Here is a 22,527-nt window from a genome sequence, read left to right as displayed (position 1 = left end):
GGTTATATCCACGTGGTTTCACAGGAGGAGCCAAGGGCCTGGCTCTGGATTTAGGTTTTGTCAGACAGGCGTCATGGGAAGGAGGTCAGACCTGCCGTGTGGCTCTGCTCAGGAGAGTGGCTGTAGGAACGAGGCTGTGTGGGAACCCACCAGGTTGTACCTCCGTTTGGGTACCAAAGAGGGCACAGCCTAGGGTCAGAACAAGGCGCAGAAGCATTGAAATAAATCAGGAATGAGCTGTTGGAGTAAGTTCAGAAAGGCTCAGTGTTTTGGTTTCTTGACACCTGCTTCCCATGGTCAGAGGTAAATTGAGGCAGGGCATAAGTCAGTCTTTCCCATCAGGACACTCAGTGATACATCTTCAGAGCGGCCTCCTGATGGTCAGGTCACGGCTGGTTGTCTTGCCCATAAAAAATGGCGTCATGCTTTTGCTGCCTGTTCTGGAGCTCCTCCGACCTCCCACATCATTCCTTATGCTGGAGATGCTGCGTCTCCCTCTTCTCCGTGTTCCTGCACGCAGCTCCATGTTCCCCACCCTTCAGCATGCTGCTGGGGATGCAGCCCAATGTCAAAGGGCTTCCCATATTTCACCCGTGGGACCTGTTTTTCTACTGAGGGACCTCAGCCCATCTCATGGTCCTCCCTTGGAGCAGTCATCACCACTAACGTTGCTCCTGGGAGAGGTTTGTCTGACCTGGTTCCTCCATCCCTCCTGTCTGAATCACCCCGCTGTAGGTCTGCGTGCTGGACCTGGTGCATCCACAACCTCATCCGTGGCCTGGATGTGCAAAGGAAGGCTGCTGCCCCACTCCCAGCAGGAGACTGCTAAAAAAACCACCCATATTTTCTTTTTTTCACCCTGATCAAGCACAGGTTTTCTGTGCTCTCCTCCCAGACCGCAGTCCTGAGACCTCCAGTTGTTGTGACTGCCCTCCTTTGGGCTTTCTGCAGGTGGCCCAGTGCAGGATCTAGGATTAGGGTTCATGCGTTTACACTTTGGGTTTGGGGTTTTTTTTTCTGGTGCTGTTACCTCTTTTGGGAAATGACCTGAAGAGAGGGTGGGAAAGCAGGCTGTGCTTCCAGCGAGCATTTGAGTCTCACTGTGCTTCCGTAGCAGCTTTCCCAGAGGGACTTATAATGGCGTGGATAGTGGCTCAGTATCCAACCACCCTACAATGAAGCTGGCCTCCCAGGGCAAAGCTGGAGTTAGGAATTCCCTTCAGATATTCTCAATCCTTCATTTAATACTCCCTGTTGCCTTATTTGCAGCTCATGTGGAAGCAGGCCACCTCGCATAGGCACAGCTAGGAGAGACCTGTCTGTTTGCCTGCATTACACAAGCCATGGACTTCCCCAGTTAATCTGGGTTTGAACAACAGTGCATTTCCTAGGAAAAACATCCAGTTCTGTGGCAAAACCAAGCAGTCCTGGCCAGCAAGATTCCTTCCACCTGACTTCGCCTCCCTGAATGAGGCAGATGGCTTGAGGACAGAGTCCTTCAGTCCTCCAGCGCTCCAGCTCCTTCATGGCATTGGTGGTTCTCCAGACCACCACAGCTCTTCTTCCAGGGGTGTTTCTCAAGGGACTCACAAAGGTTTTAAGCTAAAACCAGCACCTAAACAGTGCCCTTGACTTGGCAGCGGCTGCAGCTGTGGGTGGGATGATCGATACGCCAACAGACTCATAAAATTCCCTCTTCTTTGTCCAAATACCAAGGTCATCCTCCCCTGAACTTCTCTGCTGTCTGGGGCATGTGACAAAGAGGTAAACAAGGCTACAGCTGGAAAGCTAGTTAATAAGTAATGTGTTCTCCTAATTCTGTGCTTTTGGAAGAGTTTGAAGGTATAATTAGTAAGTATTGGGCACTTTCAAAAGCCAGAACACTTTATTTACAAAATGGGGACTGCAAAGATCTGATTTTATAGACGATTTTTGGTTGTACCCATTCTTAGCTAAGGTTTTGAGCAAGACAAGACCTGTGGAGAAAGAAAATATCTTTTGTTAGCACTGTCTCAGCGGACAAAGCAGCTAAACATCTACAGTGTTGGCAAAACCAAACCAGTGGGATCAAGGGATTGGGAACCTTGAAATAGGAAAATAAGGACTGTGAGAGGATTTTACCTCGTGCAAAATATTGGGGAGCGAGCAGAGTACCCAGCTGCAATGTGTCAACATTTTTAAAAGACTGAAAAACTGGAAGAACTAAAAAAAGAAACTATGAAAATGGTCTGACAGTTAGAGAAAAGGTCTTTTATGAAGTACTTAGGGTTCAGGGTTTCCTTAGCTCATCAGAAGGAAGGAGGAGAGATGATTAAGATTCTGCATATGAGCACTTCTGCAAGAAAACAAGGTAATAAAATGATCTTAACAGCAGTGGAGAATATCAGAATGAGAAGTCACAATAAGAAATGATGGCCGCAGCATAAAAAGCTGGATGGATCAAATGGGAATTGAGACACGGCATTTGATTTCATAAGGATGATTGGACCACTGGACCAGGCTGCTGAGGAAGAGGTGAATCACCCACCTCTGCTGTGAGGAAGGCTGACTGACTTCTGCTGCTGTCCCTCTTGGAGATTTTAAGCTCACAGGCCTAATCACCTTGGTCAAGATTTAGTGCTGAGTTAGATTTAGGCGGCCATAAGTGTGGAGATATTTTAATCAAGTAAAACTTTCTGGGCAGAAAGTGAAGGACACACTGCTAACCGCCCCATAACTCAGGAAGAGGGGCCTCAAATTACTACTCAATCCTCCTGGTTGTGGTCTTTGCTGGATTGACATTGTTCTAAATGTAGTCAGAAATCTGGGCCAGAAACTGAACTGAGTCACCAGTCTGACAGCGTTTGGCTTGGGTGAGAGCGTCCACCCCTGGACCCCTGGTTTCATGAGCTGCTCAGCGACACCTTCCTTGTTCTGTTGTTCTCCAAGCCATCTACCTAGATCACACCGTGGCCTGTAGATCTGCGTGCAGGATCCCTCGATGTCCAGATCATTCTGTGCCTGGGATGAGCTACCCCCTCAGGAAGGGAGGCAGGTCCTGGTGCTGGAGGTAGCCCCCTCCTTAGCCTTCACTCCAGAGAGCCATGCAGTTGTTGAGGGCAGGACCTGGTGGAAGACTGGCTGGTGAAATTGGGCGGCTCCTGGTTTTCCTTCGAGCCCTTAAATCATGTTTTATAAGAACATGGACTCAGTGATCCTTATGGGTCCCTTCCAACTTGAGATATTCTATGATTCCTTGTAAAGAAAAAAAGTAAGTTTCTAGTCCTCCTGGGTGTAAAGAAAAGCTTGGAAACACAAATATTAAAGTTTAAAAAAACATGAAAACGACCTCCCCCAAACCATCTTTTATTAAAAACAAAATTACATCTCCTGATTTTAGAGTCTGTACATAATCTTCTGATACCGAACCAGCTATACTACACACAATTGATCGCCAGTATGGATCTGCATTTGAAATAGGGATGTAGCCTTACACATGTGATTATTTTCTCGAGATCTTCTGATATCAGCAACTACAGAGATAAAAAAAGAAAGATGAAGTGTTCGCTTTTCAAGGAACTTTCGCGTAAGTTTTTTCAGTTCATGACTTAATAGTTGGGACGAGTTTTTAAATGTCAGCTGGCTGAAGCAGCTTTTAAAATTGTTTACCATGACACAGAGGGTGGGAATTATCTCAGCGTACTGTAAATATCTGGTGTGAACATCTGCCACGGATGGCGCAGCTCAGCTCCCTTCAGAGACTGGAGAGAAACATACTCTTAGGGTACAATTCATCTGACCTAATTTAGGCATTTACTTTAGGATGAGATGAATCATGCCCTGGAAGTGCCTATTTCTTTCCAGTGACTATAAGGGGAGTCTAGACAGCCAGCACAGATGTGGACGTGAGCATCTCATCGAATGAATCGCATCCAACGCGATTAAGGCTTGACCTCAGCCACGCTGCTATTTGGCTGTAATATATCGACAATCTGATGCGTCATGGTACGCTGATGCAGTATGAAATCAAATAGCAACATGATGCTGCTTCGGGGTGATCTAGTAAAACGGGATTTTGGTTGTACGAGACATTCCCTTCCAATAGGATCACGTCTTGCTACAAAGCACTGATTTTAAATGTAAGTAATTAAAATGCCATGCAGCATTTTAAGCCCAAATTGAAATATATTTATAAAACTTGCTGTCAACTTACCGGCATAGGATCCTTGCACTCCTCCAAGTTATTTTTGGATCAATGCGGTCACGACATGCTCACTTGGGGCATGCCTGGCAGCACAGCAGGGACCCTCACGACAAGAAAGAGTGTTTGTCTCCGGCACAAGACTGAGGTGCTGGAGCACATCCAGAGAAGAGCAATGAAGCTGGTGAAGGGTCTAGAGTGTGAGTCCTGTGAGGAGCGGCTGAGGGAACTGGGGTTGTTTAGCCTGGAGAAAAGGAGGCTGAGGGGGGACTTTATCGTTCCCTACAGCTACCTGACAGGAGGTTGTAGCGAGCTGGGGGTCGGTCTCTTCTCCCAACAAGCGACAAGACGAGAGGAAATGGCCTCAAGTTGTGCCAGGGGAGGTTTAGATTGGATATTAGGAAAAAAATCTCTTCGCTGACGGGGTCGTCAAGCACTGCAATGGGCTGCCCAGGGAAGTGATTGAGTCACCATACCTGTGGGTATTTAAAAGACATGCAGACGTGGCACTTAGGGACGTGGGTTTGTGGTGGACTTGGCAGTGCTTGGTTAACGATTGGACTCGATGAGCTTAAAGGTCTTTTCCAACCTAGATGATGATTCTATGATTTAGATACATGGGAACCAAACCCATTGGCTCTCAGCGCCCACCTGCAACAGGTCAAGCAGACCCTGCCTAAATGACTCCATTATTCTATGGCGAGATCCGTGTGCCTTCCATAGACGGAACCACCGCTCAGCAGGGCCCTCCTCTCAGGAGGAGGCACCGCTTTAAGACCACAGCATCCCCACTGCTGACAATGGGGCAGGTCCCTCAGTGCTCCCCTCAGTGCCGCAGCAGCCTGGCGGTGGCTGCCAGGAGGGCCGGGGAAGGGCTGTGGTGAGGGGGAAGCACACCACTCGACCCCTCAAAATGGCGCCCGACCCCCCCCCCCCCTTTTCCCGCCCTTTCCAGCCACCCCCGCGCGTGCGCAGTGAGGAGCGGGGCGGAGGGAGTGGGGGGGGACGACGACGACGGGGCGCCCAGGTGGGCGGGGCCGCCGGCCGGCGCGCGCGTGAGGACGTGGCGCTTTCCGGCCAATCGGCGCCCGCGTCCCCGCCGGAGGGAGGCGGGGCTGCTGCGGGCGGAGGGAGGCGGGGGCGAAGGGGCGGGGAGGTGGGCGGAGGGCAGCGTTGGGGGCGGGCGGAGGGGGAGGACGGACGGTGGAGGCGACCAGTCAGAACGCCGATCGTGGCGGCGGGGGAGGCGGAGGCGCGCTCTGATTGGCCTGCGGGGAGGGAGAGCGGGGGGCCGTGCGGCGTGGCGCGGCGCCTACTTCCGGTCGGCGGAGCGGCTGAGGAGAGCGGGCGGCGGCAGCGGCTCCCGGTAACGGTGAGGGACGGGCCTGGCCCGGCGGGGCGGGAGGGGGCCCCTGGGCCCCACCGGTGGCGGGGGCGGCCCTCGGGGGCCGGTGGAGGAGGGAGCGGCAGCGGCCGGCCCCGCTCTGCGGGCTCGTTATACGGGAGCGGTAACGTGGCACCGGCTGGGCCGGGCCTCGGGAGCCCCCGGCCTGCTCGCCATGGGAACCTGGGGGGGAGCAGCATCACTGTGTCCCCCCCCAGGCCGGTCCTGTTGACGTGGGGCTGCCCCGCCGGTGAGGCCCGGGGATGCGCGGCCAGGCCCGGTACCGCCCTGAGTAACGGCACCCGTGCCCCGGTGTGTGTGTTTGTGTGTCTGTGTGGCAGCCGCTGGGTCTTGCCTTCCCCCCCCCGCCCTGTGCAGGTCGGGATTCCCTGCAGCATCCCTGGGAAACCGGCAGCTCCACGGCTGCCTCATCCCCGGGGGAAGGAGCGTCCATCCTCATACTGCACCCCCGGGGAGGGGGGGACGGTACCGGGCTCCGGACCCCCGGCCTGGGCAGGCGTCAGGCCTGCTCCAGCCTTGGCCGCATCCTGCACCCGAGGTCACTGGCGCTGAGCTGCGAAGAGGCATCACCCCTAATTCCCTCTGCCTCTTAATAAACTGTTAGCGAAAACCCGAGCCTTCGGGTTCTTCGTATATCGGTGAACGTTTGTTTTAGGGCGTTAATGGCTTTTTTTCCTCATCTGTTATTTGTTTTAGCTCCCGCGGGCCTGGGGGAGCGGAGCGATAAGTCCTCAATCACTGCCATTAATTACACAGCAGGGCGAACGCTGGCGATTGCATATCAGAAGGGGCACGTTAACGAAACCCAAACCAACCCCGATAGTCGATGTAATCCTCCGTTATCCGCACAGTTGTGTACACTTGCATTTTGGCATCGTGGCATATTGTCCTCGGCCACCGTTTGTCACTGTCACCCCTGTTGTAACGTGGAGCTCTGTTGGCAGCCTGCGGAGGTGACCCGCTGCTCTTTCACCTGTGGATAAGGACCAGGTTTGCCTGTCAGCCTCAGGCCGCTGGGGAATGAGGTTAATCCCCTTAAAACCCAAAAGAGAGACTTAATTCCCAAAGTTGAGTGAATTATATTGTCGGTAGGGGCTTTTTTCTGTGAAGCTAGCTGGATTCCCAGGTGGGAAATGTGCTTCCAAAGGGGTTTCTAGCTGTCGGTCTGCTCTGAAAATCGCCGCAAAACCAAACCCAGCGCAGAATCCCAGGTTCTTCCCTCAATATCATCACAAAAACAACCAGAGTCCTGCGTTCCTCCTCCAGCTGAGGTTCCAGGAGACCCCATTTTGAGGGAATACTTCCCGACTCCCCACCACTAATTGCTGCTTCTGACTTCCCTGTGGTTCACCGCCAAGACCCTTTTATTTAGGAGAACAGAAGACCGTTGCCGATGTCCCTTCCCACAGCGGTTTGTGGTTTGCTTAACTAGCTGGGGAGAGAAGAGGGGCGCAGGTAATAGAGTTTGAAGCCTAATTTTTCCCAAAACTGTGAGCTGCAAGGAAAATTTGGGGGTCAGTCCTATTGGTAGAGCAGCTGTCGGTTGGCAGAAGCTGTTACTGATGTGAATTATTTATGAATAATGGTTGGTTTGGGGGTTTTTTTTTTTGTCCCACCAAGCACTAGAGCAGCATCTTTACCCGCAGAGGTAAGGCTCATCGCCTCCCTGGCACGATGCCAAGATACATGTTCGAGGTCAGATTGTCCCTTTTAATCACTTCATGGCCGCTTTGCGTGGACATTGTAGATAAAATCGTGGTATTTACACCGGTTCCAGGTCACCCCGTGCTTTAGTCCAGCCCGCTCCCAGGATTAGCAAGAGGTTGGTCTGTGTTAGGCAGGTCCTCAGCGCTGGGACGTGCTCAAAGTGAGCGAGAGTCTGGTACTCCGTGTAAATATATACGTAGAGCTCCTCTTAAATAATGCCTGGGGTGTCCTCCCCCTCCTGCTGAGGTCATGGCCACGCTGGATTGCATCAGAGGTGCCTGGGGGTTGAGGATTTTTCACCCGGATCGAGCTTGGATTGCAAACGGCCACGCGGGTGTCGCTTTTCATCTCGTTTGCTTTCCCATCCTCCCGTCCCCAGGAGGATGTGGCTTTCCCCTCGCCCTGCCAACTGATGGTGACCATGAAGCTCGTTCCATGTGGTTGGAGACTGATAGGAGCATCAATTAAATCCTTCTGTGGTGGTCTCGAGAAGCGAGATGTGAGGAGATGGGGAAGGGGTTAAGTCGCCGAGCCCGGGGAGAATCTCCCCGTGGGGGGTGGTTCCAGGTATCCTTGTCATAAAAGCCACAAGAGAGTATTACTGCTTTCCACGATGTCTGTTTTATTCTTAACTCGGATATTTTTGTCACAGTGTTATCTTGGTTCCTTCTGTGAGGTTTGTGGCCTCAGGAACAGGTTTGTACAGATCAAAACCCAGATTCTCCGAATATCTGATGTGACCGGGTGGCACAGGTTTATGCTGATGGCTTGTGCTGCAGAAATTATCTGTGAGTTGAGGAAAGCTGCTGTTCTTCCACCTTCTCCATTCTTTCCGATGCTCTAGCATGCACGTGTCTCTTTCCTTCAGCTAAACTATGCCCAAACTTCCCTTTTATTTGGACTAATTAATGGCCAAAAGCCCGAGGGATCATTATGCATTTCCTGTGCACAAGACCAGAATTCCCAGCCTGGATCCCTCATCCCTTCCCGCTGCAGAGCCCTCGTTCTCCCTTCGAGATCCCCATGTCAGTGGATGCAGTCATGGCAGTGGGACTCCTCTCTTTTTTTTTTTTTCTGCTTTCCCCCCTCCCCGCCCCAGCAGAGCGATGGTTTCCAGCTTTCTCCACAGGAAAACTGGCAATGCTCTCGCCTCCTCGGGGTTTTGGCTTCTCTCCTTTGCTCACCGGCTGCTGCCTCGCTTCAGCCCTGAGGTCGCTCTGCCTGCTTCTGGGATGGGATGGACAGCTCGGACCTGCCAGCTTTGTCATCAAGGTGCTCAAGGCTTTGCTCCCTAAGGAGCCTCTGGAGATCTCCAGAGCTGGAGAAGGAGCAGCTGAGGTGCTCAGTGAATGTTACCCAGTGCCAGGCAGGGGTTTGAGCGGCCCTGATGCCCGCTCTTGTCGCTGAAGGGATTCATACGGCACAAATGCTGCACGGATAAATGCGTTGGGCTTTACGGGGTGGGGGGGTTTAGTGGATTCCTTGCCCTGCTGCCTGCATCGTTTTAGGCAAATGTTGGTGAAGCGGTTGATTTTAAATAAAAAGAATCCCTTGACCTCACCAACTCCTGAGTAACACTTCAGGCAGGTAACTCTCCTTGGTTTATTCTACTAGAAGTTTTTTTTCCCCTCCTGCTGCTCCTTTCTAACCTCTGCAAGTAATTTTAGCTGCATGGACTCTTTAACTTCTGGTTTCTACAGGGTAAAATTTAATTTAAAAAACTTTTTCAGGCAGGACTGCACAGGTGGAGTTCTGCCTGTGTGGAGAGAGTAAGGCAGCTTGATCCCACTGCTGGAGAGGTGGGACGGCATGCTGAAGAATACATATGTTAACTGCTTGATTTAAATTTAGATTAAAGAGCTAAGGATCGGGAATACTTCTGAGAGCCCTCTTTGATTGTACAATTTTCACGTTTTTATCCGGCGTTTCCAGCCCAGACGCGTGCTGTGACCATCCCTGACGCCGCAGAGTTACCGTGCGAGTGCTGGACAGATGATCCGGGCGATAAATTGCCACGTCCTGAACGTCTCTGTCATCGTGTGCGTCTGTCACCCACCCAGCACTTGGAATTGGGTTCCAGACGGGTGTAGTGAGCCTAGTGGGACTTGAATTAATGGTGAAATATGTGTGGGCGAGGCTTCCATCCACATCAGGGTATCAGAGGTCCTGGAGGAGTGTCTGAAGCCATTGGGTGGACAAGCTACCTCACTGGGAAGGAGGGTTTATTGGGGAGGGAACTGGGCAGGAGGACGTGAGAGCAGAGGGCAGCCGGCGCGGCTGGCCACCGGCTTGGCAGGGGCTGCGTAATGGGCGATCTGCCCTGCATGTTTGCCATGCATCCTTCACATTCCTCACCGAGCAGGCTCTCCTTCCAACAAACACAGTTGTTGCTCTCTGCCGTACGGAGGGGCTCGGCTGGGGCTCGTGTGAGGGCTTTGGGAGCAGGGAGCTGCTCCGGGTGTGTGTGAATAAGAGTTTCTGCAAGCGCCGTAGGGATCAAAGATCACTTTCCCCAGATAATCTGTATTAATTCATCATTTTGCCCAGGTAATCTGTATTAATTCATCAGCTCTCCCCGTTTTGGCGTCAGAGTTCTGGTTTGTGACTCTGGAACTGGCGGCGTGCTGCTCCAGCGTTCCTGTCACAGTGCGAGCTCCTAAATTCCCCTTCCCTCGCTGTCCCATAGGTGTGTCTGAACCACCATGACCATCCCTCAGCTCCTCCTGTGCCTGTCTCTCTCCATGCTCTGCATCTCGAGCAAACCCACCGAGAAGAAGGACCGGGTTCACCATGACCCGCAGCTCAGTGACAAGGTCCACGATGATGCGCAGAACTTTGACTACGACCACGATGCTTTCCTTGGTGCGGATGAGGCCAAAACCTTTGATCAGCTCACGCCGGAGGAGAGCAAGGAGAGACTCGGGTAAGGAAAAGAGCCAAAATAAAAATCAAATTGAGAGAGAATGAATTCACAGTGGATTGTGCTGGCCATAAACGTCACCCCCGGCGTTCGTGTACGTTCTCTTGCATCTCAGGTGGCAGAGGTAGTCTCAACCAGAGCCTTTCAAATGTAATTTTTAAGGCAGCAGTAGCTGAAATTTAGTGACCAACACAAATGGTAGTGACAAAGTTAGGCGACGTGTGCAGTTCTCCTTGCTGGAGACGTTGCGCTCAGCCTGCAAGGTCACCTTGAGTCATTCCAACCATGCACACTTGCTTCCAAGCACCAACTACTCCCCAAAACTACAAAGAATAAATGAAAATAAGCATCTTTCCCCTTTGCCATACTCAAACTGTGCTAAACGGAGCTTGCTGGTCTCCAGTTACCGCTGGAGGCCAAAGGCCCGGGGGACTACTTGCGTTTTCCTGCCACGTTAGTCTTCCCAGTTGAGAAGCAGCTGGTTGCTGTGTAGAGCCACAAGTTAGCGAAAACAGAGCATCTCTTGAAAAATTAGCTTCTGCTTCATTGCTTTTCCTCCCCTGCCACCTGCGGATGTCAGAACAGGGTGTTTATCAGAGAGGGTCAGCGCTGGCCCTGGCAGTCTCGGCTTCTCGGCACTACAGCATGTGCCTTTGTGCATGCGGCAGCAGCTGCCAGCGCAGTTGTTCACGTTGGGCTTAGAAAGGCTTAAACCTTCGGAGGTGCAGCCCCGATAAGACATTTTCAGAGACTCTTGAGGGCTGTGCTCCCGCCTGGCACCTCCCTGGTGAGCTTGGCCTTGCCGTTGGGACATTCCTCAAGATGTCGGTCTGAAGGACTGACTTGTGATGGTCCAAATTGCCCGTTAACCCTTCAGCTTTGTCTGTTTTTCTGGTTTTTGAAGACAGCAGGCTGGTGGCGTTGTCTGCTTTCTGCCTCCTGCCCGCAGAGCAGCGTCCCAGTGCCTGGATGGGCTTTGCTCACCAGTGTAGTCCTCGGCACGAGAGCTGAACATCTCAACCCCATGCTATGGCCGGTGGAGCACCAATTGCTGCAGAACGCAGTGAAAATTGGGGGGGGGGGGGGGGGGGTTTTTTGGGGGAATGGGGCTCCCTGATGAGAAGGGAAAGCTTAACGATGTGTAGGTGCTGAGGGAAATGCCACCCGGAGTGAGGTAAACTGAACAGATGCAACTGGATTTGCAGGACAGGGTGATGCCAGGCTTTCCCACGTGCTTTAGCATCCATATGGATCATCCGGGTTGTCTGCCTGGGGTGGGAGGTAGCTGTGGGCCTCTCCACCAGCAGTTTGCTCTCAATAAAGGCTAGGCAAAGACAAAGCTGTGTCTGCTGTAAAGGAGTCTTTGCTGGAGGCTGGAGTGTGAGGTGTTTTGGGTTTTTTGGTTTGGTTTTGTTTTGTTTTGTTTTGTTTTTTCCCTGGGGACTCTTTAAACTAGAAAAAACTCTTTGGACCACTGCATCCATTGCAGCAAGACCCTCGTCGGTCTGCAAACTGCAAAATAAGACGAGCCAGGTGGTTTTTTGTGAGGGAAGTAGTTTGGAGAGGATCTCTCGATCCCCCTAAAGCAGGAATGAACGCAAAGGCGGCTCTGCAGCTCTAGCTGCAGCTCTAGCTGCAGAGAGCAAAAATGCACCGGCGATCCTCCCCCCTGCACTGTTTTCCTGACCCGTAGGCTTTGTCATGGCTCTGCGCTTTAATTTCATTGTTCTGCTGAGTTATCTACTGGAAAAAGCTGGCAGTGGAAGCAGGGCTGGGGTAAGAGTTTCCACTCGGATGTTTTAACGAGGCTGTTTCAAACTGCTCTCGCCCTTGACACAAACCAGCTTTTTTTTTTTTCTTTTTTTTCTTCTTTTTTTTTTTTTTTAAGTCAGAGGCAAACTCCTCACACTTTCCCGAGCCTGAATTGGTTTGGTAAACTTGTTATGAATGCATAATTATGTAAATTATTTTTTTTAATGGCTGTTGTGCTGTTGAAAGGACCCAGTTTTCTGGGAGAGAGCTCTGGCTCTGTGTTTACCGGCTTGGTTTCCGTACACCTCGTCTCACCTCCCTGTTTCTTGGGACGACGGGGATTTTGGAACAGCGTCCCGTGCTCTACCTTGTTTTTCTTTAAAGGCTGCTGAATTAGGGGAACGCTCTGTGAGTTTCCTGGCAATAGTGCTGAGCAAACAGGATCCCCTTGCTTCCCTAGGATGCCTGAGTGGGAAAGCAAAGCAGCCTGTCAACTCCAGCTGCCAGCCATCACAAAACATCTGGTGCCCCTGCCACCCCCTCCCCACACAGGCTGCTGTGGCGTTGTGTGACAAAACGGCGGGGTTTTTTATTAAAACTTCAGGGTTTTGTGGCTTCTGCCCTGGGAAACCAGCCTGTGAGCATCTGGTTTCGGCACTAAGCTGCTGAACCATCTGAAGGCAGAGGTTTAGGAGCTGCCTAAGTGTCCTCAGCAGTGCCAAGCTTGCCCCGGGCTCCAGGTGGGGACAGAGTTTAACTTTCCCTGAATGCAATTAAAAGGGGAAGCTGTTTTTTAATTAAACCTCTGAACTTCTGCTGCCCCACCTAGAAACCTTTCCTGGAAAGGAAAGGATTGGAAGAATTGAAAGAATTGAAAGGATTGAAAGAATTGGAGCCCCAATGTGGGCTCCAATTCTTCATTCCGGTGGTTTTTTTTCCCAATATATTCCTGTGACGGCAGCATGCCAATGCCTGAGCTCCGGGTGCTGAGCAGCACTTCACAGCTCAGCTGGTGGCCGATTTCTCATCACCCCTGGCTGAACAGATGAAAAGTGGTTTTGTACGAGATCTGCCACTGCCCAAATCTTGTCGCTCGGCTGGTCTGCTCTGCCGCCTCTTCATTTTGCTGACACTGTGGGGTTTGGTGTCATAGAAACCTTTTTAATGAGGCTGGGATGGTTCAGATTTTATGCTTGGGGAAGCAGCTGGGGAAATTCCCGATGGGATCTGGTCCTCGGAGGCTGCTTTGTGATAAAGCCGGAGAAAGATGATGCCCGCTTTTCCTGGCAAGCGAGTTTCCAACCAGCCCAGTCCTTGACTCTTGTGTTTGCAGTTTCACCGTTTGCAAACAAAGCAAGAGGCTTTAACCTGTACTGTGCCTTGTCACACGGGAGTGTTACATACTCTCATGGTGGTATTCCTGTCCTGCACTCGAATGGCAATGCAATATGTAAAAGTTGAATTGTTTCCCTGAAATAGCAACTATTAAATAGCCTGTAAAATGACTCAAGCCTCCAAAATGTGGTGCGCGGTCTGCGAGCTGCCATCTGTCACAGGTAAAGTACGGCATTGAGCTGAAAGACTCTTCTAGAAGTAATGCAAATATTTTCACCAGTCTTATCCCAGCTATCTATTCAGCCTTTTGTTTTTAGGAACGTCCTTTGTGCCACAGAGGAAATTGTGGTTTTGCTTTTTAAAAGCAATTACAGAGCAACAAAACCCGAGAGCTAAGTGCAGGGTGGCTCCAGTGTCCTGTCTGTTTGATGAGGCTGGGTTTGCACCTGATGTTTCGCTTTGCATCAGTGTTCTGGGAATTAATACTCTTGTGGTGATTTAAAACACAGTCTTTTAAAATTCCTGCATTTGAGTTATGGATTACTGAATTTAACAGCACCAGTTTCATGCTGAACCTTCCTGTTAAAAGGAAAAAAAATGATCCTGGTTGACCAAGCAAAATATTTTGGGCTGTCGTCCCTGGCTTTAATTGCCTGGCGCTGCCAGGGGAGGACAAAACTGAAAGTTCCCAGCGCTGAGCTCAAAACGCAGCGTGTGCTGTGCCTGCCCTGCATCGCACAAACACCGCGACTACTCCTAGGAGTAACACATGAGGAACAGCGAGCATTAAACAGCCCAGCTACCCCTGACCATGCTGCCTTCCCCTCCCCAAGGCTTGCGTGCATCTGCCTATGGATCTCTGCATTCCTCCCAGCGGCTTTTCTTCACAGCTGCTGCTAAAAATAAAGAAGGCACGCGGCCTCGCACTGTGCTTTATAAACCACGCATCTCCGGTTTCTCCCTCAGTAAATGGGTGGGCATCGTCCTCGGGTGGGATCCGACATCGACGTCAGCTTCTCGTCGCTGTCCTACGAGGGTGTTCTCTGCCTTGCTGGGCTTGCGCGTGCAAACAAGCCAAGGCTCGGTCTTTGTATCCCTTCACCAGGGCCAGGCTTCCCACTTTTAACATAAGTACCTGTACGCGTTTAACTCTGTGCGCGCTGTCGAGGTGGGAAGACGCACAACTGGGCATTTCCCAAGGTCTGACAAGAAAATGCTTTCCCCTAAGACGTGTGATTTCCTGAAGAGTACAAAACCTGAATGGCCCCAGAGTGAGAAAGACGGTGTTTCAGCAGCTAAACCGTACGTTGGTTTTAAGGATAAGCTGTCCATGTGGTCACATATGCTGGGACCCGGTAATAAACACCTTGACTTGCTCACTCTGGCATCCATGGGTTCAAATGCTCTGCCCAGTAGAACTAGAGCCTTGTTTCCCTTAACTTTTGCTGGATTTTTCTGCATTTTCTACAGAAAGATTGTAAGTAAAATAGATGAAGACAAAGACGGGTTTGTAACTGTGGAAGAGCTGAAAGACTGGATTAAGTTTGCACAAAAGCGCTGGATATACGAGGATGTAGAGCGGCAGTGGAAAGGGCACGACCTCAATGAGGACGGCCTCATTTCTTGGGAGGAATATAAAAATGCCACCTACGGCTACATCTTAGGTAGGTCTCTACTCTTGGGATAAAAACTTTGCGGAGCCGGCGCTTGAAACTTGCTGTTTTGTTTTTGTAGAATGATTGTAGATAAGATAGACACGGATAAGGATGGGTTTGTGACGGAGGGGGAGCTGAAAGCCTGGATTAAGAAGGCCCAGAAGAAATACGTGTATGACAGTGTCGAACGCCAGTGGCAGGAGTTTGACATGAATCAAGATGGATTTATCTCCTGGGATGAGTACAGAAACGTGACATATGGCACTTACCTCGGTAAGGGGCAAGGTGTCCGATCTGGTGGTGGTCTCTAATCAATAAAGCAGAAGTGCAATGGAGCAGAGCGGGAGCTCTCGACTCATCCCCAAAGCCTCAGACTTAAAAGAAAAAAAAAAAAGTATCCTCTGAATTTACCTTCTGATGGCATTAATGAAGGGCAATCGAAGCGGGGGGGCGGGGGGGGAAGATGTGGAAAAAAACCAAAGGTGAAGTTTGCAATCAACACGCAGCTTTGTAACTCTGCTTTATTGATGCACTTAATTGTGAAAATTAGCTCAAAGCTCAGTCGTGAGCAATAATGCGATTAAAGGCACACGGTGTAATGTTTTTTTTGCCTTCTAGCTTTTGAATTTCAAGCTACTGGTAGCATTTAGTACCTGCAGAAAGATGCCGATTAACCTGTGGCTGTAGAAGCCACCCTTTTCTGGGTGTCTGCACCCTTCCTAAATCTGTGAAGATCGTTAGCGAAGAGTCTTAATCACTTTCCAAAGTCCTGTGTGCACATCTCAGTTTCTCCACTTGTCCTGGCAGTAGCTTTAGACCCCAGAGCTTGTAGATTTTGGCATGTAAGGCAGGTCAGCAGCCCCATAAGGACTTAAACACCCCGAGGAGTGAGGTAAGAAGAAGCTCTTCTGGGGTTAAGACGTTAGAAAAATATCGGTTCCTCTGCCAGTTGTTCCCGCCTCCTGGAACACAGACGTATATGGTATGATGAGCTACAGCTTGAAAGCATGAAATAAGGTTTAATTTACTAAATATTTCCAAAGATAGTCAAATGCTCTGCAGAATGTATGGAGGCTGTTGCCTCTCAGTTCTGGCTTATCCATCTTCCCTCGGGCTGTGTCACGGCTTCTTTTAAATGAGTGGGTTAAAGCTTGAGGAAGGTTGAAGTTTGCCGTGCCGGTGGCTGGGGAAATCAGCCCCCCACGACCCCGTCAGGTCTTACGAAGCTTCCCAGACCCTGTCAGGGCTGGGGCATGTCTTACTAAGCTTTCCTTTTCCGTTAATAGTGTAATTACTGAGATCCACAGAAAGCCTAGCCTATCTGCCCATTCAAATCCAGCCTTGAAGGGGGAGAAGAGCTCCTAGGAGGGCTTTTATCATGCTTTTTGGAGTCCGTCTAGTGGGATTTCTGACCCGCAGGTATAGAATATTAAAAAAAAACAAAACAAAACCCAAACAAAACCTTAATGAGAAAACCATTTCTGAAGCCTAATTAGTACAAGAGGGGAGCGCCTGCCCCCATGACTGACGATACGCCGTGAAGATCTGGCCAGCCTGAGCCGGGGACCGGCGCTCAACGCTGAGTGCCCTTGGCAGATACTGATAAAGCCTATTACAGCATTGCTTCCACATACTTTTGTCTTTACTGAACGCCGGGAGGATCGCAACGACCCCGCTCTCGCAGCCATGCTGCCGGGCTCTACCCGGCAGAGCCATGACTGCTTAATGCCTTGGCTCCACACTCCTTTTTTCAGCAGGAATTGCTTTTCCACAGCTCCTTTCTGCTGAAATATTCTCATCCCTTACACCAGACTCTCCCCTCCCTTCTCCTCTCTCCCCTCTCCGGCCGGAGCGGTGTTGGAAATGCCTCTGGAGAGCTTGACACGTGGCCAAGAGGCTGGCCGATCCCTTAATCAAGTTAAGAACATCCCTCTCCCGGCGCGTGGGAGCCGAGGCACCACCCTCTGTTGCTGCTCTACTGAGTATTTAAAAAATGCTTGCTTTTTGTCATCAAAATGAAATGCTGTTGTTTTCTTTTTTTTCTTTTTCTTTTTTTTTTTTTTAAACTTCGGCACTGTATTAGTCACTGGGTTGCACCCAGTACTGTAATAAAGTAGCTTGGTGTGCATCAGCACTGAAGGCTGTTTCTGTGGATCAAAATCCTGCTTTCCATAGGGAAAGCGAGACATTAAGTGATAAATAACCAAGAGCTTCATCTTAAAGTAAAACTCCATTTAAAACCTCCTTAAAAATAAGGATATAATAATAATAATAATAATAATAATAATAATGCTTTTTTTTTTGTTCTTCAGTCCCATCAGACTCGCTTGTCGCCATGGGTGGGTCCTGAAACCAGAAACGCTCGTATTTCTCCTGCTCGTATCAGGAAGATTAAAAAGTTGAGCTTGTGGCTTTGCTGCCTGCAGCTCCTGAGCGATTCCCCAGCTCTCTCCCCTCAATCTGCCCTATAAAATGTTTCACTTGTGCCACCGAGGTCAGGGACTAAAATGCAAAGTGGTTTTGGGTGGGTTTAACCCTTGTTAAACAGTCAGCTTGCTTGGCTCTTTGCTGCTTGCCACCTGGTTGAAACTGATTAAGGCCACTTGGCTAATGGCAGTATTAAAAGAAATTGCTTTTAACTTCAACTCGCTCCGCTTGTCCTGCAAGCTGATGCTGATCCCAAGGCTTTTGTTTGCTCTCGCCGAGCTTTCGGCATATGCCGCTATCCGAGGTGAAAGCTTGGGAATAGAATAGGAAACTTTAGGCTTAATTGTGCCCTAGAGGTGACTTAAAATAAAATCTTCTTACTGTCTTATATTTAATGGTTGGCTAGCACCGGGGCTTGTATAGAGCTGCTTAATCCCCTGCCTTTTGTCCTGGATGTAAACAGAGAAGGGAGGGAGCCTTTTTTTAGACCAGGCCTGGCTCTCGCTTAACTTCGCCCCACAAGGATTTGGCTCCTCTATCGTCCTTCTCTATCGATATTTTTCTATAGGCTGACAAACAAACCTGACTTCGGTATCCCAAAGCTTATCTATAGCTGTTGGCGTAGCTATATCTAGTGGCCATATGTGCCCAGATATTCCCACTGCGGCGGGCGCTGGGTGGTGTTTCGCTGGCTTTGAAGCCGCCCCGGCAGCGGGGAGCAATATCCCCTTACACATTCTCCTCCAGAAATAGCTTGGGCTGAGCCACCGGGGCCGTGCCAGCCAAAAAAACCCCAACCCTTGTCTCCTCAGGGCATCTTCCCTGGGAATGCTGTTATCCCACGACCACTGGCAGCTCCTCCTCCTCTTCCTCCTGGCAGAGGAGGTGCAGAAGACAAACAACGGCTGCTGATATCTAAAATTCAGGCTGCCGTGGCAAAGCGTTGGGAGCTTGAGGTTGGGTGGAGGAGGTTGAGGTTGGGTTGAGGAAGTTGAGGTTGCGTTGAGGTTGGGTTGAGGAAGTTGAGGTTGGGTTGGGTTGGTGGTGACCATGGGGCATCTCCCCCCTGCCCGAGCTGACCCGGGGCGCTGCCTCTTCTTTTCTTCTGCCCAGATGACCCAGACCCTGACGATGGGTTTAATTATAAACAAATGATGGTGCGAGATGAACGACGCTTCAAGATGGCTGACAAGGATGGAGACTTGACTGCCACCAAGGAAGAGTTCACCGCCTTTCTGCACCCTGAAGAGTACGATTACATGAAAGATATAGTCGTGCAGGTGGGTCCGCTGCGGCTGGTGATCTCGCAGGAGGTGGTGGTGTTTATGGCAAAGAAATGGATGGAGAGGGTTGGAAGTCTGGGTGTTCACCAGAAATGGTCCTGCAGCGGGATGGCCTTGAGTGGATCAAGCGGATGTGGATCAGGGGTAGCTGTAGGCAGAGAAGATCGGCTGTGGAGCACAAAACATGGCTTTTTGGGGTTTCTTAATGTGCAGATGTTATCCTCATGCTTGCTGGCGCTGGCACGGGACTGGATCAGCCCCAGTAAAGGAGTCACTGCCGGGGGAATTGCTCTGAGCCCAGCTAACCACTCTTTCCTCCTTGCAGGAAACCATGGAGGACATTGACAAGAACGGGGACGGCTACATTGATCTGGAGGAATACATAGGTGAGACACCAGCGCCTTGGCTCTGCCGCCGCGTCCCCTCCTCACCGTGTCCGGCAGGAGCAGCTGCCGGCATGTGCTTTCCCGTCCCTCCCCCTCCTGGAATTTTATTATCTCTCTTAACTTCCTAACTTTAGACCTGCCCCGCTCCTCTGTCCTCGCTGTGGGATTTCTGGGTTAAATCCCAAACCGGTGACAGACGCTGGGTGTTCGGGGTGGGAAGAGCAACTTCCAGACCCCCAGAGGGAAGGGAGCATCTGCTCAAAATCCGGGCTTGTCTGCTCTTTAATGCGGTGGGGGCTGCCCGTCCCTGCCTCCTCCCTTGGCAGCGGCGGGACGCTGAACAGCTGCCCTTTTTAACACCCCTTATCTGAAATGGAAAGCTTTGGCAGGGGAGAGGGGCAGCGAGAAGTGCCTCTGACTCCAAAATATGTCAGGAGAAATGCTGCCTTGCTTCTCCAAACCCATTTCAAGTAGCGCTTTAAGATTTTGGAGGTGAATTTAGGGAAGTAAAGAGGCTTAAAGGCGGTCCTCGAAGATGGAAAGGGGGAGCCCCTGTGGGCATACGGGGGTCTTGTTGTTTTCCCCTTGAAAGCAGCAGCCTGTGTGCTGATCCTGAGGTCTAACCGGGCGCGACCTGCGCTCCCGTGGGATGGCAGAGGGGGGCTAGCCCCCCTATCCCAGCCGAAACCAAGACAACGTGTGTCCCGCCGGTGTTTTTTCCTTCGGGATGGATCCGGTGGAGGGGTGTTCAGCCCGCCGCTGTGCCTTCCAGGTGACATGTACAGCCACGACGGGGACGCTGATGAGCCCGAGTGGGTGAAAACAGAGAGGGAGCAATTCGTGGAATTCAGAGACAAGAACCGCGATGGCAAAATGGACAAGGAGGAAACCAAAGATTGGATCCTACCTTCAGATTACGACCATGCCGAGGCGGAAGCGCGGCACCTCGTCTACGAATCCGACCAGAACAAGGTGGGGACGGCAGCTCCCCTCCCTGGGGGGGCCCCGGCGAGGATGTCCCCGTCCCCCCACCCCGCAATCTCTGCCGGAGCTGGGCCCGCAGCCCTCGACTTCACAGCTCAGAGGCCTTCCTTTCCCCAACGATAAGGCTAAAGCCCTTTGAAATGGCTTGGCAAGCGCCTTCATTAAGCTATCTAATTAAGAGTTGCCTGGGCGCGCGCTCCCCGCAGCGGTTCGGCTCCCCCGGGGCAGTGCTCTCCATCCCTCGGAGGGATTGAGTGGGATTTTGGGGAGCAGGGGAGGGAGGAACAGAGCCACTGTGGGGTAAATAATTGGAATATATGTCTCTTGCAGGACGGCAAGCTGACCAAAGAGGAGATTGTGGAGAAGTATGACTTGTTTGTGGGGAGTCAGGCCACAGACTTCGGGGAGGCCTTGGTGCGACACGATGAATTTTAAGAGCTGTACAGAGAAAGCCGTTTCTTAAATAATTTATTTTTTACAGTTTCTGGGATTATCGTAAGAAACATTTTTCGCTACTGAGACTGTTATTTCAGGCGATGAGGTGAAACAAAAAAAATATCTCTTCCCGTCCTTTTTTTTTTTCTTCCTTCTTCCCAAAGGGATGGGGACTCGCTGTTCTGAAAAGCAACTCTTACTACGACACTTCGTCGGTTGTGTCTTTTTTTTTTTTTTTTTTTTTTTTTTTTTTTTTTTAGATTTACACATTGTTTTATGGTCTTAACAAGTTCTGTTTATTTTTGTATTTGTTTTGGTTCCACGTGAAGTGAAGAAACACGTATCCTGACAAGCTAAGGGTAGAGCAACGGTAACGGTTCCCCGCTTGCCCTGCCTCCCTCTCTCCCCTTTGATTTGTTGGTATGTACTCAGCTACGGTCTTTTAAAATAAAATAATCAAGAAAAAAAAAAAACCTAGAACAAGCCAGAGAACAATAGGGCCAAAAGGAAAAATAAAACCAGAGGTGAGTCATGCTTGTTTTAGACCGGGCTTTGCAAATCCAAACACGGTTCATCTGGCCCGGAGGGAGTCGTGCTCAGCTCCTCGCCTCCGGCTCCAGCAGGATTTGCAGGCAGCCCTTGCCCGGTCTGCCCGCACTTTTCCCGGTTCTCCAGGAGGAGCTGGATTTGCAAACCCCTCTCTGAAACAACGGCGAGGCTCCGAGTCAGGCGAGTGCCAGCGGGTGCTTCGTAACCAGAAACGGGTGTGGGGCCATTCCACGTGCTTCACTCCCTCCGCCAGCCCAATTAACGAGCCCCTTAATTAAGTGGAGCCGCATGGGTGCAGGAAAACCAACGGCAACACAAGCTGATGGTGTCGGTCCCCTCCCCGTCAAAATGCTTTCCCGCTTCTGCAGCCCCGGGCGTCGCTCAAAGTGCCTTTAATCCACCCAAAAACGCTGCGAAGGAGGAACGGCGGGGCCGGCACCCGGCCGGGCACGGGGGTAGACGCTTGCCGCACTCCCATCGTACCCATAGCATGAAGTTACTCTTTCTCGATTATTATTAATATTCTATTTTTATTATTTTTATTATTTTAAAATTTTTTGTAACCCTGCGTTCCCCGCTTCACCCAGGGACGTCTCGCTTCCCTCTCGCAGCCCGCTCGCCTCGTCCCCGCGCGCTCGGCCGACCAGCAGCAGCGTGGATCCTCCTCCGGCGGCGTCACGCAGAGGTTGGTGCCGGCCGGCCGCCCGCGCCAGGGAAACAACAAAAAAAACCCCCCCCGGCTTCTCCCTTAAATCGGTCTCCAAGGGTTAAAAGCGCGGACTATAACCTATATATACTCCTCGTATTTCATGTACCTTTCTTAAAGTAACACTTTTGATATAACTCAATGGTGAATCAGATAATCCTAATCGAGATCCGTGCGGTGAACGTGCCTTCAGCGCTCGTCCCCCCCCCTTCCCCGCTCGGGGCTCTCGGATTTGGCCAGTGGGGAACGCCGGGAAAGACTCACCAACGCAGCACCATCGGGCCCCGGTTGCTTCCCCCCCCCCCCGACATCAAAACCCCTGGCCAGCTCCGGCACGCTCCGGCATGCTCGGCTTTCTCCACACAGAAGGACTTTGCAACGACGAGCGTGCGGCTCCTCGGCGTTAACGACTTCAGACACTAATTTTGTTTGCCGGCGTGGGGTTTGCCCCCGCGTTCCCCTGTTGTTGTGTGTGTCGTCCCCCCCCCCCCCCACCCCGTGTTTATTCCTCCGGTATTTCTCCTCTCGGGATGATTTAATTTTTGTCCTTCTGGTGTAAACGGAGCTTCGCAGCCGTGCCGGAAGATTCTGTGGCTCAATAAACCCGTTTACATTCACCCCATTAAGCTGCGTCGGGGTTTTGTTGCGCGGTGACGGAATCGCTCCCGTTTTCCCCCCAAAAAATACGATCTGGGGGAGGGCTGGGGGAGGGGTGTGTGTGACCCCCCCGCCTGCTCCGGCTCGCGCAGCGCAGCGCTGGCCGGATCGGCCTCCGCTCGCTCGGGACGGAGATAACTTAATTT

The 22,527-nt window shown here is 51.2% G+C and overlaps 1 protein-coding gene across 4 annotated transcripts; it reads left to right on the top strand.

Moving 5' to 3' along the window:
* The first annotated feature begins 3,132 nt into the window (after nucleotides 1-3,132).
* On the top strand, nucleotides 3,133-22,346 carry CALU (calumenin). Of its 4 annotated transcripts, none has more exons than XM_030014971.2 (7): nucleotides 3,133-3,143; nucleotides 9,979-10,215; nucleotides 15,034-15,227; nucleotides 18,495-18,661; nucleotides 18,990-19,050; nucleotides 19,823-20,022; nucleotides 20,365-22,346. In XM_030014971.2, the coding sequence occupies exons 2-7, from the start codon at nucleotides 9,995-9,997 to the stop codon at nucleotides 20,467-20,469; spliced, it is 948 nt and encodes a 315-aa protein (XP_029870831.1). In that variant the 5' UTR covers nucleotides 3,133-3,143; nucleotides 9,979-9,994; the 3' UTR covers nucleotides 20,470-22,346. The 4 variants fall into 4 exon arrangements, with proteins under 4 accessions (XP_029870831.1, XP_029870829.1, XP_029870827.1 ...); XM_030014969.2 differs by lacking the exon at nucleotides 3,133-3,143 and adding an exon at nucleotides 5,435-5,546; XM_030014967.2 differs by lacking the exon at nucleotides 3,133-3,143 and adding an exon at nucleotides 5,466-5,552.
* Nucleotides 22,347-22,527: the final 181 nt, after the last annotated feature.

Source organism: Aquila chrysaetos, chromosome 5 (genome assembly GCF_900496995.4).
Source record: "Aquila chrysaetos chrysaetos chromosome 5, bAquChr1.4, whole genome shotgun sequence".
NCBI classification, from domain to species: Eukaryota; Metazoa; Chordata; class Aves; order Accipitriformes; family Accipitridae; genus Aquila; species Aquila chrysaetos.
The sequence above is the reverse complement of the archived record's forward strand: the minus strand, read 5'-3'. Positions and strand labels throughout refer to the sequence as shown.

Excerpts from the sequence above, each read along its gene's own strand:
- CALU (XM_030014971.2), top strand. The coding sequence starts at position 9,995 with ATGACCATCCCTCAGCTCCTCCTGTGCCTGTCTCTCTCCATGCTCTGC. Across the intron at positions 15,228-18,494 it reads GACATATGGCACTTACCTCG|ATGACCCAGACCCTGACGAT; the intron begins GTAAGGGGCAAG and ends TCTTCTGCCCAG. Across the intron at positions 20,023-20,364 it reads ACGAATCCGACCAGAACAAG|GACGGCAAGCTGACCAAAGA; the intron begins GTGGGGACGGCA and ends TGTCTCTTGCAG.